This window comes from Telopea speciosissima, chromosome 10 (assembly GCF_018873765.1).
Source record: "Telopea speciosissima isolate NSW1024214 ecotype Mountain lineage chromosome 10, Tspe_v1, whole genome shotgun sequence".
NCBI lineage: Eukaryota > Viridiplantae > Streptophyta > Magnoliopsida > Proteales > Proteaceae > Telopea > Telopea speciosissima.
In genome coordinates this window covers 31,447,869-31,460,964 of record NC_057925.1, presented here as the reverse complement: position 1 = coordinate 31,460,964, position 13,096 = coordinate 31,447,869, and the positions used below count along the sequence as shown (strand labels likewise).

The following is a 13,096-nucleotide window of genomic DNA, read 5'->3' as shown; positions in this document are numbered from 1 at the left end:
AGACTATTTTCTAGAAAGTTCTCCACCGTTGGATGGAGGACACTTGTATAGATCCTAGCCATTCATTATAGGTTTGGGTGCCTATAAATAGAAGTGGCCTCATTTGGCCAAGGCACCAAGCAAGTGAAAGCTTTTGAGCAATTCAAGTTCATTCTTTCAAACTCTCTCTTGTGTTCTCTAAGTTCTCTTCCCAAGTCCCTTACTAGAATTGTGGAAAGACTGACTTAGTGCTAGCGCGAGTGCTAAGTGCCGGCACGGTTGCTTAGAGAAGGTTAAGTTCGTGACACCGTGGAATACATTAAAAAGAAATAGAACCAAAAAAAGAGGATAGTTTCCTAATATCTGAAATTACAACAGAAATTTCATAAGGTGAACTTCGGTTCTGATCAGGGATATAACCGATCACCTCCTTGCAATCCGATTCCACTTGAAATTGAATGAAACTAGCAGCCACAGCTTCTACAAGAGTACTTCGAATTGCAATAACTATTAGAATGAAGATGGATTTGGCTCCTATCCAGCACCCTGCCCAGGCTGCAAGTGTAGCGCCGGACATAGTGAGACATGAAAAGCCCCGCCTCACTCCTGCCCGAGCATGTGTGAGGTAGTCTTTTCACGCCTCACCAAGTCTGGCACTGCACATGCAGCCCAGATAGAGTGCTGGACAGAATCGTTTTGGAATGAAGACTTGTCTATTTGAATTATGGGACGCAGTTTTTTGTACGAGAGTGTGACCTACACCATCACTCCCATGTGTCTATCTCTCTCCTCTTTAAAACAAAGGGGTAAAGATGTCTTTTCACATGAAAAGGAGAGAGATAGATACGCCGCACTCCCGAACACAGATCTTTTTTCCTTGAATTATATTTAAATAAGGGATATGCTGGTGCAGTACACTTCCCCCTTTATGTCAATACACTTTCTATTGGCACGGATCCCATTTGTGTCCATCATATATAGACGGTATAATTTTGTCTTATGAGATGCTAAGGAAAAAGGGAAAAAATATATGACTTGCTAAAATTGGATCACCCAAAAGGCGCAAGCACCGGACAATCCCAAAACATTCCACCTTCGCAATTCAGTAGAGGATACAGAAAATTAAATAAAAAAAAAAATCCCAAACTAAGACAGAAACAGGCCGAGAGAAAAACAGAATCACACAACCAACATGAAAAGGGCGAGGGTACCAAGCACCAACGACACTACTTCCCCTTAATACTATTCCTTTTAAGAACTATCAAATTAATTCCTATAGGAAAATAGAAACATCATTATACTTATCTACCCTGTCCCCTTTTTTTAGTTTTTTTTCCCCTCTTTTTTCTTTTTCTTTTGATTTTGGAGAGCTGGTCCTCACTTTGCCATCATGACCTTCACAAACTCCTCGTAGTTGATCTGTCCATCACCATCAACATCGGCCTCACGGATCATCTCATCAACCTCTTCATCTGTGAGCTTCTCACCAAGGTTGGTCATGACATGGCGTAGCTCAGCTGCAGAAATGAAACCATTCTGATCCTTGTCGAACACCCTGAAGGCCTCTTTGAGCTCCTCCTCAGAGTCGGTGTCCTTCATCTTCCGGGCCATAAGGTTTAGGAACTCTGGAAAGTCGATGGTTCCATTCCCATCTGCATCCACCTCATTTATCATGTCCTGGAGCTCAGCTTCTGTTGGGTTCTGTCCCAGTGATCTCATTACAGTTCCCAGCTCCTTGGTTGTGATGCAACCTGCACAGAACAATTGAAACAAAATTTTTATTCTTGAAACATCAAGTTCTAACAATTTCTCCACCAAATTATACCAACTATACGTATTTGATCACTTGCTTCACATGTATTACCATCCAATGTGACCAAATAGACATTACATTTTAATAAAACTGTGATTTTTTTTTTAAAAACACATCTGCTGAATAAATATGAGTTTATGCAACTCGATTCATACTTTCCAGTCACATCGTTCTGATGTGCAAATTCCCACGTCCACCCATGACTCTAGAAATTTCAATTCTGAACATTTGCAAGCAAATAAGGCTTTTACTGTTCAAACCCACCTCCACAACTTTCATTTCTAAACAATTACTTAATAAATCAAGTCTAGTAATTAACTCCAAAAGATTTCAATTCTGAACATTCAATTGAAGAAGGCAATGCATAGAATGAGATAGCTCAAGCTGCAATCTTAGACAAAACCAAAGCACAATTACAGAAAACATAACACATCTCCAATGTTAACAAGGAAAACCAAACCATTGAATATAGACATTATCACATTAATACGAGTCAATCTTTTCTTCAAATGCTACCATGCGATAGAATGTGACAAATATCATAAAGGGGGATAGCTCAAGCTGCAATCTTAGACAAAACCGGAGCATAATTACAGAAAAAATAACACATCTCCAATGTTAACAAGGAAAACCAAACCATTGAATATAGACATTATCACATTAATACGAGTCCATCTTTTCTTCAAATGCTACAATGCGATAGAATGTGATAAATATCAAAAGGGGGGCTAGCTCAAGCTGCAATCTTAGACAAAACCGGAGCACAATTACAGAAAACATAACACATCTCCAATGTTAACAAGGAAAACCAAATCATTGAATATAGACATTATCACATTAATACGAATCCATCTTTTTTTCAAATGCTACAGTGCGATAGAATGTTATAAATATCTTAAGGGGGGGATAGCTCAAGCAGCAATCTTAGACAAAACCGGAGCACAATTACAGAAAATATAACACATTTCCAATGTTAACAAGGAAAACCAAACCATTGAATATAGACATTATCACATTAATACGAGTCCATCTTTTCTTCAAATGCTACAATGCGATAGAATGTGATAAATATCATAAGGGCGGATAGCTCCAGCTGCAATCTTAGACAAAACCGGAGCATAATTACAGAAAACATAACACATCTCCAATGTTAACAAGCAAACCAAACCATTGAATATAGACATTATCACATTAATACGAGTCCATCTTTTCTTCAAATGCTACAATGCGATAGAATGTGATAAATATCATAAGAGGGGACAATGACCATGAGCTAATAAGCTATTTTAAGAGACAAAGAATGGACAGGCCATTCATCTTTCCCAGTAAGCCCTTCCAGGAGAAGTTATGACTATTTCAAGAGATGTCAATCTTCACCGCAGATCTCCATGAGCTGCGGCGGAGATAAAGCATGGTGAGAAGTCTTAGGGGCATCACAATCTATCTAGCCATCAGCAATTAAAACAATCGATAAATGATTCCAAGAAGTTGAGAAATACAGAAGTTAGTAGCTACCGCATTCCAAATGGACACATGGATGATCAAAGAAAAATTGAACGGAGCAACCAATACAACCATGTTCCAATGATAATCAAAAACATTTTGCTTCTAGTCAAGTGTGCGGCAAAAGACCAAGAACCGTTTTATCATCACCGATCAAAGCCCAAAATACCCAACCGACTACGATCTAGCTTATTAACGGCCTTCTACGTGATCCGATAATAATATACACAATCACTAGATACCCAAAAAACACCAAAATAAAAGAAACCACAATCACAAACTATAAAGCCAAGATCTCGATGGAAAATTAAATAACCCTTAAAACCCACCAACGGATTTGAAAAGAACCGAAGAGAAACTATATCGGTTAAAGAAACAAACAAAAACGACAGATTCCAAATGAAACCCAAGAATCCAAACGAAACAATAGAGAAGGAAATCGTACCGTCTCCATCCTTGTCGAACAAGCTGAAAGCCTCCTTGAACTCGGAGATCTGATCGTCAGTGAGCTGATCCGCCATGACTTTTGCTTCTCTTTCAGAAATCGATACAACGACAGAGAGGAATCACAAGGAGGGGAAAGGGTGGAACAGATTAGAGAATTGAGAGAAGAGAGAGATCTAAAAATCTGTGCCAGGAGTAGATTGAAACCGTTCGTTCGCCTGTGTCTTCTCCGGACAATTAGGGTTTTATATGAACGGAAGGGCTCTAAGGGGCATTCGGACGTTATCGCTTTCTCCAAAATCGGAAATCCCGAGATTACCGGATTACCCTTCGCTTCTACAATTAATTGCTACTTTAGAACTCTTTTTTCCTTTTTTTTTGTTTTTTGGTTAAATACACTTTTTTTTTTTGGGTAAAGTTGGGTTAAATACACATAGCCCCTAAAATGTACCCAATATTCCTCATGCACCCCTAAAGTTCTGACAATTCCACACGCACTCCTTGAAAATTCCACGTACATCCCCTATTTTTCAACCTAAAGCCATTTAAGTCCACAGTTAATTTCAGGCATTGAATGCTAATGGATCTGAAATTGAAGAATGTAATGTACAGTTAGACCCTTATTAGGGCATAATTATCAAAATGCCCTCATCTCCCCAAATCGTTAGTCAAACTAAAAGATTGTTATGATTGTTGTTCTTTTCGATGTTCCTACAATAGAAAAGAACGAAAAGAAAAGAAAAAAAATAACGAAATGTTTCACATTTCCTTCTCTATTCTTTCGTTTTAGATCTTGAAATCGTTAGTCGAACTAAAAGTTTGCTCTAGTTGTCTTGATAGTTTCTTCATCCTTGACGATCTATATATCAATCTCTGTGATTTTGATCAATTCTTTCATTCTAGCTTTGTTTTTTTTTGGTTGAATGCTTCTCTCTCTCTCTCTCTCTCTCTCTCTTTTTTGTTATAGAGGAATGTGGAAAGAAAGTTTCTTTTCATTCCACTTGCAAATTTCTTTCTTTTTCTTCTGGTGCTTCCCATCTGAAATCTGCAAATCAAGAACTTAACATTTTTCTCTTTCATGGACGAGGTAGAAAACCTAGAACTGTTTTCTAATCCTCTTCAAAGTCCTCACTATTCGTGATTTTGAACCAGAGAAAGAAAGTACAGTGAAGAGTGTTTTTCTATAGCAGTTAATTAGTACAATTAATGATTTTCAGAAAAAAAAAAATTAGTTATGACCATTTACTACAACCGCCACCGATTCTTAAAACCTTTATTTCATTCATCGACTCTTCAGTTGCTTCTTCAACAATTCCATTTGAATTCTATAGAGCATAAACAGCTCGATCAACTAGTCCTAATTCTTTGCACATATGGAAACCCTTATAGAAAGCATAGATATTCCCCAGATTTCCTCTGGGAACAATAACCCAGTCGGGTACTTCCCAATTGAATTTTTACAATATCTCGATTGCAACGGTCTTCTGGCCTTTAAGCCTCAAACTGTTCAAAGAGTTTGCAAGATAGATGGGTAGCTCCGCAGTAACTGTTATATCCGCACCCGGATTTACTATTTGTTTATGAAATCTCTTCCTTGTGACGTGTAGATACTGATGTCGTGTACGCCGGAAAACTATTCTCACTGGTGGTCAAGCCCAACTACAAGGTCATTGACCAGTTCACAGGCCTGCCCATCGAAGAGAGGTTCCTCAACTGGGAGTGGGGGAGATTTGTCGATGGTGACTTCGTCGACTATCCTCCTAGCACGAGCCCCTGGAGTGAAGAGTATCAGAAGGCTTTTCCCGTGCCCCCACATTTGGATACCTCGCTCAGCGATGAGCTTAGCATCGCGATTGGGAAACTCATTGCGATCACGAAGGACACATCATGGCGGTCGAGGGGTAAGTTACTGCCCTGAAGTATGGTTAGTGTACCCTCCCCTCTATGACCTTAAAGTGTGGGTCAAAGCCCAACAACCTTTCTTGTGTTTCTGCCCTTACAACAGTGATGGAGTCACGGACGGACTCACAAGACTAGTTCCGTCCGTGCTGTTTCATGCTTCTGAGTGTTTCCTTGTGTGGGGCCCACACCCCGTGCCCTGGACATTTGTACCTTAGCTCCCAGAAGAGGTGGACCCCACCCATGATCCCTGGTGTTGTGTATGTGCTATGTTGGTGTGCCCACTAGCCAAATAGTTGCTTTTAGAGGTGTTTTATCCTAAGTGCCCCAGACCAAACAGGCCCTAAGTGGGCCACTTGCTATAAATACTTAGCTCAGCCATCCATTGGCTTTTTCACTTCTCCAACCAACCAAAACCGTTGAAGGCTTGGAGAGCATTGAAGGAGAAGAAGGAAGTGATTGGAGGAGGGCTGGAGGTGGACTTCATCCATTGGCTCACCAGGATAGGTGAGTGCCTTTCCCTTATTCCCTCTCTTTCCATTTCAAATGGGGGAAATCCTCTCTTGGATCAGATTCACCCAGGTTCCTTTGGGAAACCCAATGTTATCCTTTGGCCTCCTAAATGGAGTCCTGCCCCTCCCTTAATGCCATCCATAACCCTAGTAACCGTAGTTGTTGTTCCAACCACTAAGACCTTAACCTAGGAATGGAAAGACCCTAAAAATGGTTCCAATTCCTTGGATCCTCTAAGGCCCATGGTTGAACTGACCCTAGGGAGCCTTGGGACTCTCCCCCTAACCCTAGGAGCCATGTAACCTCAATGATGGAGGGCTGGAGGTGAAAATCCTTCAAAATCTCAAACAAAGACTCGACAAATCCATGAACAGATCCAGCGTCGTGGTTTCATCCGTAGATCCATTCTGTACAAGTTGTTGACTGGCTTGGATGGAGCTAGGAACGGATTGACCTAGTGGTTCCGTCCGTGGTTCCATTCCCTCTTGGGAATGTCTCAGGGTTGGAACGAATGCACGAACGGATTCACTTAGAGGTTCTGTCCATGAATCCGTCCCTCCTATTTTCACTGTATGCCTGGACGGAGCCAGGAATGGACTCATCTGGTTGCCTCCGTCCCTGAGTCTGTCCGTGTTGTTTTCTCTAAAACCAAGATTTAATTGTTAGGACCCATCGTGGGACCCACCTACACCCTTCTAACAGTATTCTCACACATCCCCAGATTTCATAACCTGTATGGGAGAACGTGTACTGAGGCAAATCCTACTAAACACCCCAAGCAATGATCGCACAACTTGTGAGTGGGTTTTGGGTGATGTTTGGGCTTGTTCAATATGAATTATTCAATTTCTATGATATTTGCATCATTCTTGAAGATAAAATATATCGGTTACGATTTGATGCGATGTGGTTATGTTTACTTTACATTATTGAATTTGGGTTACGGTACCGGGTGTGCTGATGCCGGAACCCCAGAAATGTTTTATGAGATTTATTGATTGCCATCCTGCCCTATAAGCGTCGTGCCGTGCTGGTACCCAGGTACTAGATGGAATAGGACGTTGATGCACCTGGAGTACCTCTCGGGATGATAGGACCTGCATGTAGTATAATTGCTGCTAGGATTCACTTTCCTATGCTACGACCCTTACCAATAGGGATTTAGGTGTTGGGTGATCGGGGCTCCTTGTTGCCTGTGGGGGAGAGAGGCCAGGTCAGGGATGACCACTGATCATCGGGGTCCGCTATTGGGTGGTCTTGGTGGCTTCAACCGGCATAGGCTCCCTGGTGATAATAAAGGTTTCATTGTGGCGATAAGTTAAATGACCCACAGTGTCTCCTGAGTTATCATAGTAGCATATACCCCGACTTAGACTGTGTATTAGGTGGAAAATCTATCAACATTACATTCATCATGGACTATGTGTGATTGTGTGTCTATGCATTACCCTTCCCCTAACTGGCTCAGTGGAGCTAACCCCCTGTGTACACATTCTTTTAGATTTTGATGCAGATAGTGGTTATCTGGCTGGTCTCTAGGCCTAGCCAGCTGATTATGATGGTATTGGCATGGACGAGCACAATGCTATGTCAGAGGAACATGGTGACGGATGCCCCTATGACAATTGTGCCTACGGGCCATGTTGATGTTGGGGACTGTCCCCTCTTTTGATTCTTGGGGCTTTGTGCCTGTTATGAACAATTGTCTGTAATACTTTATATTCTTTTTGAGTAGTTACATCATGGTCAGTCGGTAAACAGTGTTAAACATTATTGTATCACCTAGCCAGCTGAACATATGGTAACTGCTATCTAATCGCTTCTACTTGTAATTACTCTATTTTGGAATGGAAATTTCCTCTTATCTCAGCAACTGTAATTATTGTACTTTACCTTGATTGTTGACTATGGATTGGGACACTGTGTTAGTGATCCTGGTGGCAAAAGGGGATGATGCGTGTCATCCTAGTCACCTCTTGACTGTGCTTTATTCCTATTCGGAAATGGGGGCATGACAGTAGCCTCTCGAATCATCCTGATTCCTATCTCGAGCAGTGTAAGAGAAGATCCCTTAATGGATTGGAGTGGTTTTGCAGGTTTAGGGAAGATGAGTTGCAGGTTAAACCAATAGGGAAAGATGAGGGTTGGGCAAAAAGGTCTTTTCAAATTAAGAGGTGGTTTGAAGAAAGGGTAACTTGGCCAATAAAAAAAATTTAACATCTAACACCTGAAATTAACGGCGTGGACTTAAATGGTTTTAGGTTAAAAAGTAGGGAGTGTACGTGGAATTTTTTAGGGGTATGTGTGGAATTGTTAGAACCTTAGGGGTGCATGAGGAATATTGGGTACAGTTTAGGGGGTATGTGTATTTAACCCCTTTTTTCCCCTAAAAATATTGAATTGTGATGTAGTAAATGACTACATGCCCTCGGTTAGAAGTTCATTCATTCGTTTTTTTTTAAAAAGAAAATTTATTAACGCTGGAACAATGTTCTAGAGGAGTCAACATACAACAAAAGATTAATACAAAGAGGAGGGGACTAAATCCAAACAAGGGAGAGTCTTGAACAGAAGTGCCTAAAGAGGCTAGGTAACCAGCAACTATGTTGCTGTCCCTTAAGGTATGATTGAACTGAACATCTTCAAACATCAATGCAAGATGCAAGCAATCATTGAGAATTGGAGCAACCTTCCAAGGAGAGGCGAAAGATACCTTGTTTAGGATGTTGACCACCAACAAATTATTACTTTCGATGATCACCTTCTTGAAATTCAGAGTTAAAGCTATCATGAGAGCTTGCTAGACAACTATAGCTTCAGCCACAAGAGCATAGTTCCATCCAATCCAGATAGCAAAACAATAGATAAAGGAACTCTCAGAAGTTCTACAGATTCCTCTATACCCGCTCTCCCAGGATTGCCTGTATTTTCCACATTGAATTTAACATAAGAGGTGGGAGGTGGAATGTTATAGCTTGGCTTATTTTGACCCGAACCCTAACCCGGATCCGATTGTAGGTCCAGAATCCGAAGTTACAGCCTTATATACAGTTTGGAGTATTGATTTGATGTTCGAACAGGTAGAAGATGAAGAAGGAATCTTGGTGGAAACACATCGTTTACCAGCAAAACGATGCGTACCTCCCCTGTGCAATTCCAAAATTCATAAACAAATGTACCATTCTTGGTAAGCGACCCTGACCATGTTTAGGGTATTTAGGGCATGAAAACATTGTTCGAAATGTGCTAATACGTAAAATCGCCAAAGCTCAAGGTGTGCCGACACTTGGACAACATAATGATCACACTCTGGTGGATCCCTCTAGTTGACCACTTACATCGACCAGAGCTGTTGTTACTGCATTTCTTTGGCTTGGAAGTATGGAACCTAGTGTGTTGAGTCGGGATCTCGTCGTCGCGTCCCATTTACCTAATTGGAATGTTCCCCCAACAATATAGGTACGTGGGGCCCACGTAATTGAACCACGTAGATGAAATCATATATTTAAACAGTTTTGACCCATTTTAACCCAAACTAAATAGGCCCTTATCTCACTAATTATATAAACAAATTAACTCTCAACTGTTCCTTTCTCTTCTAACCTAAACGATAGAAGCAGAGATGAAAGGAGAAGAAGAAGAAGAAGAAGAAGACGAAGAAGAGAGGGAGAAGAAGAGGAAGCCTAAGCCTAGCTCACCGTTGAGGTAAACCTCTATACCTAACCGAATTCTCCTATTCTAATTTACTCCTAGCCATGGGATTATCTCCTAAATCAGAATTCAACCATGGTTTGGCTACCTACTCATGCCAACTCCTGATTTCAACCTATAAACCATAGAGACTACCCAATTCCTTTCATACATGTATGATCCAAGTCTCAAACCTGAAACTACCTAATTACAAATTTCCTTAGCTTTGATTTCATTCTGTAATTCTGTTTTATGTTGTGGAATTCATCAATCTATCATCTTGGTTATTGGAATTGAGTAATTAGAAATCAAATTTTGTTTTGGATCATAAACATTGATTGATTCTTGTCTTTCATACCCAATTTCAGCAATTAAAATCAATTCCTTTATGTATATTTAAAAATCCAAACTCAATAGCTTCATCTAATTCTATTACTAAGTTGGTACTTAACCAATTCATGGCTTATGGATCAGCTTTTACTGATTGAAAACAAATTTCTATCATGTATGGCTGTGTTTGTAATTAGAAACTAAAACCCCCTTTCCCATCTTCGATTCTCTAATTACCCATTTTTCCCCAACCCATATTGAGCCTAAGAACTCGATCCTAAGTGTAGAAATTATTCTTGGTGTGAATGGGTGAAAACCAACCCAAAAGCCCCTTCTAAAACCCTATTTTTCTTTTAAATTCGTTTGCTGTATATCTCTGGTGGAAGTCACTGGTCGACTACTGACATAGACCAATGTTGCTGTCAAGTGGTTTCTTGACTTCAAACCTATTTTAACTTAACCCTAGCCTTTCCTAAGACTCTAGTAACATTAGGGCACCACCTAACATATAAGTTGGATTGATAAATAATAGGAAATAACTCTTGGGTCATCGAGCCTACAGACAATCAACCCAAGAACCAATCCAGCTTTGCAAACACAACCATAATAAGATAAGTGGGGATAGACTTGATTTATTTTGGAAATGTTTATTTCATTTAGATTGTTTGTTAGGGATCATACGCATGAATGAATGCTGTCTTTATTTGGAAATGACTTATTGGTTGATTGTTTATGGCTTATGGATACAGAACTGTAGATTGATATTGAAGTGACGTGGAATGGTTTGAAATGTGAATATTGTGTTAGAACAAATGTCGTAGTCGGCTTGGAAATAAGTGGTATGGTGAGCCGTAGTCTGGGATGCGGGAACACTGTGCACCTCATATTATGCCATTTAGTCTGCATATGGCTAGAAATGTCATTCCTTGGTGCTACAACCCTTACCAGCAGGGGTTCAGGTGTTGGATGATCATAGCTTTCTGTCGCTAAGGAATGTGTGGTACATCGGGATGGGGTCCAAGCTATGATTATCAGAGCCTACCCACAGGAGGATCTGGGGATTACGATCGGTGTGGGTTTCATGCAACAATTGAGGTTACAGCTTGGGTCGAGGTGATGGACCCAAGTATGTTTCCCGAGTTGTTGGCATAGCACAGACTTAGGGGCCTAGGCATTGTCTATTAGGTGGAATTAAGATTAAAATTGAATCTATGCATATAGGATTTTTCTTTGTGTGTGGTTTATCCTTTACTTGCTGGGCTCGGTGGAGCTCACCCCTGTGGAGTTTTTTTTTAGCTGATCTTGCAGGTGGATACGATGGTGGCAGAGAGGATTACTTGGAGAACAGGGACTGATGACATGGTCTTTTCTTTTGTTAAAACTCTACTCTTTTTGGCAGATGTATTTCCACTGTAAATATTTTAGCATGGCTTGTTTCTGGCCCGATGGATGAAACTGTGTAACTTCAGTCTGTCTGGGAAAAAGGGGATCTGAATGTAAATAATATGTATATAAACTTCTGAATTGTACTTTTCGCACACTCTGATCAATGAAAGACTTTTTATCTTGATATGGTGATGTGTTTGTGATGTGTATATACTACATCTAGACCTGGAGGTCTTTGAATACTTCAAATATTCGGGTCACTAGCCCAATCCTCTCAGGGGGTAGGTTGCGGGTGTTGGAGAATCCAACCCCTGCCCAGACCTCGGCTCGGGCGGAGCGATTCGCGTTGGCTCGTATGCAATAAGGAAGTAAAGTTGCACATTTTCTCACAAGGCATCTTTTGGGGAATTGGCAAGCGCTTGATCCTACAATTTGTATCAGAGCAGGTGGTCGCGAATTTGAGTCTCCCCGCATGCGACATACTGTGGAGCAGACTGTACTTGCAAGTGGGCCTTGAGTGTGCATTGGGGGGATTGTTGGAGAATCCAATGCCCACCTAGACCCTGGCTCGGACAGAGCGATGCACGCTGGCTGGTGTGTAATAAGAAAATAAAGTTGCACCATCCCTCACAAGGTGTCTTTTGGGGGATTGGTAAGCGTCTGATCCTATAGTGGGTGTGATAGAATGGTATCAGAGCATGATACTCTATTTACACTCACAACCGCCGAAAGCGAAAGTAACAAGGTCTTGGGCCAAAAATAAATAAATAAATAAATAACTTAAATATAAATGGGGGCTAGAAGAACGCTATAGGAGATTAGCTAGGTGCAAAAATCGATAATATATTATAATTCAAGATCATAAGCTTTTACATCGTACTTCTTTTCTGAAATTAAAAAAATATATATATGCAACTAATAATGAAAGGAATAAAACACAAAACATAGTTGGAAAACACTAGAAAATTCTAAGGCCTAGGTCTACTCCTGAGGCAGGTCCTATGTTGATGGCGGTGGATGCGAATCAACTTGAAAACGTGCATCCTAGAAGTCCAGCCTACGCTCCATGATACCCAATCTGCCCTCCATTCTTGCGAGCCCTAATCCATCCGGGTAGATATGTTGGTGATGTCAAACCCTGCTCCTGATTGGTTGGATTTTTTATTGAAGGGCAAGAACCCCTGGCCAGGCAACCAGGATCACTGTGGAGCATCACTCCACTCAATGAGATCAATGAGAATACCTTGAATAGGTTTCCCTATATACCTGTTAGAAGATGGATAGTAGATCCCTGCAACTGTGCAGCTCATAGCTTGATATATGGTTTGGATCCCAGGTAATCTCTCTCCTCCCTATAATGGTGGGACCCACCTTTGAAAAAGTGTGTAAAATCCCCTAATGGGCATGTGGGGACAATACCCTAACTTAGGGTCAAACCCTGTGCAAGCCCCATTGAATTTCAACTTGCTGGAATTCTCTGGGTGATGACACTGGGCGATGCAGCAAGGCCCAGAGGCATCGCCCAGTGGCTGATTTTGA

General features: G+C 40.9%; 1 protein-coding gene across 1 annotated transcript; it reads right to left on the bottom strand.

The window, feature by feature from the left end:
• Nucleotides 1-1,137: 1,137 nt before the first annotated feature.
• On the bottom strand, nt 1,138-4,011 carry LOC122642672 (calmodulin-7). The gene is made up of 2 exons (XM_043836216.1): nt 3,741-4,011; nt 1,138-1,730 (listed from the first exon to the last, which is right to left on the bottom strand). The coding sequence occupies exons 1-2, from the start codon at nt 3,814-3,816 to the stop codon at nt 1,357-1,359; spliced, it is 450 nt and encodes a 149-aa protein (XP_043692151.1). The 5' UTR covers nt 3,817-4,011; the 3' UTR covers nt 1,138-1,356.
• Nucleotides 4,012-13,096: the final 9,085 nt, after the last annotated feature.

Bases quoted from the DNA above. Each gene is read 5' to 3' on its own strand.
- LOC122642672 (XM_043836216.1), bottom strand. From the start codon at position 3,816: ATGGCGGATCAGCTCACTGACGATCAGATCTCCGAGTTCAAGGAGGCT. The intron at 1,731-3,740 runs GTACGATTTCCT...TGTTCTGTGCAG, and splicing joins GTTCGACAAGGATGGAGACG to GTTGCATCACAACCAAGGAG.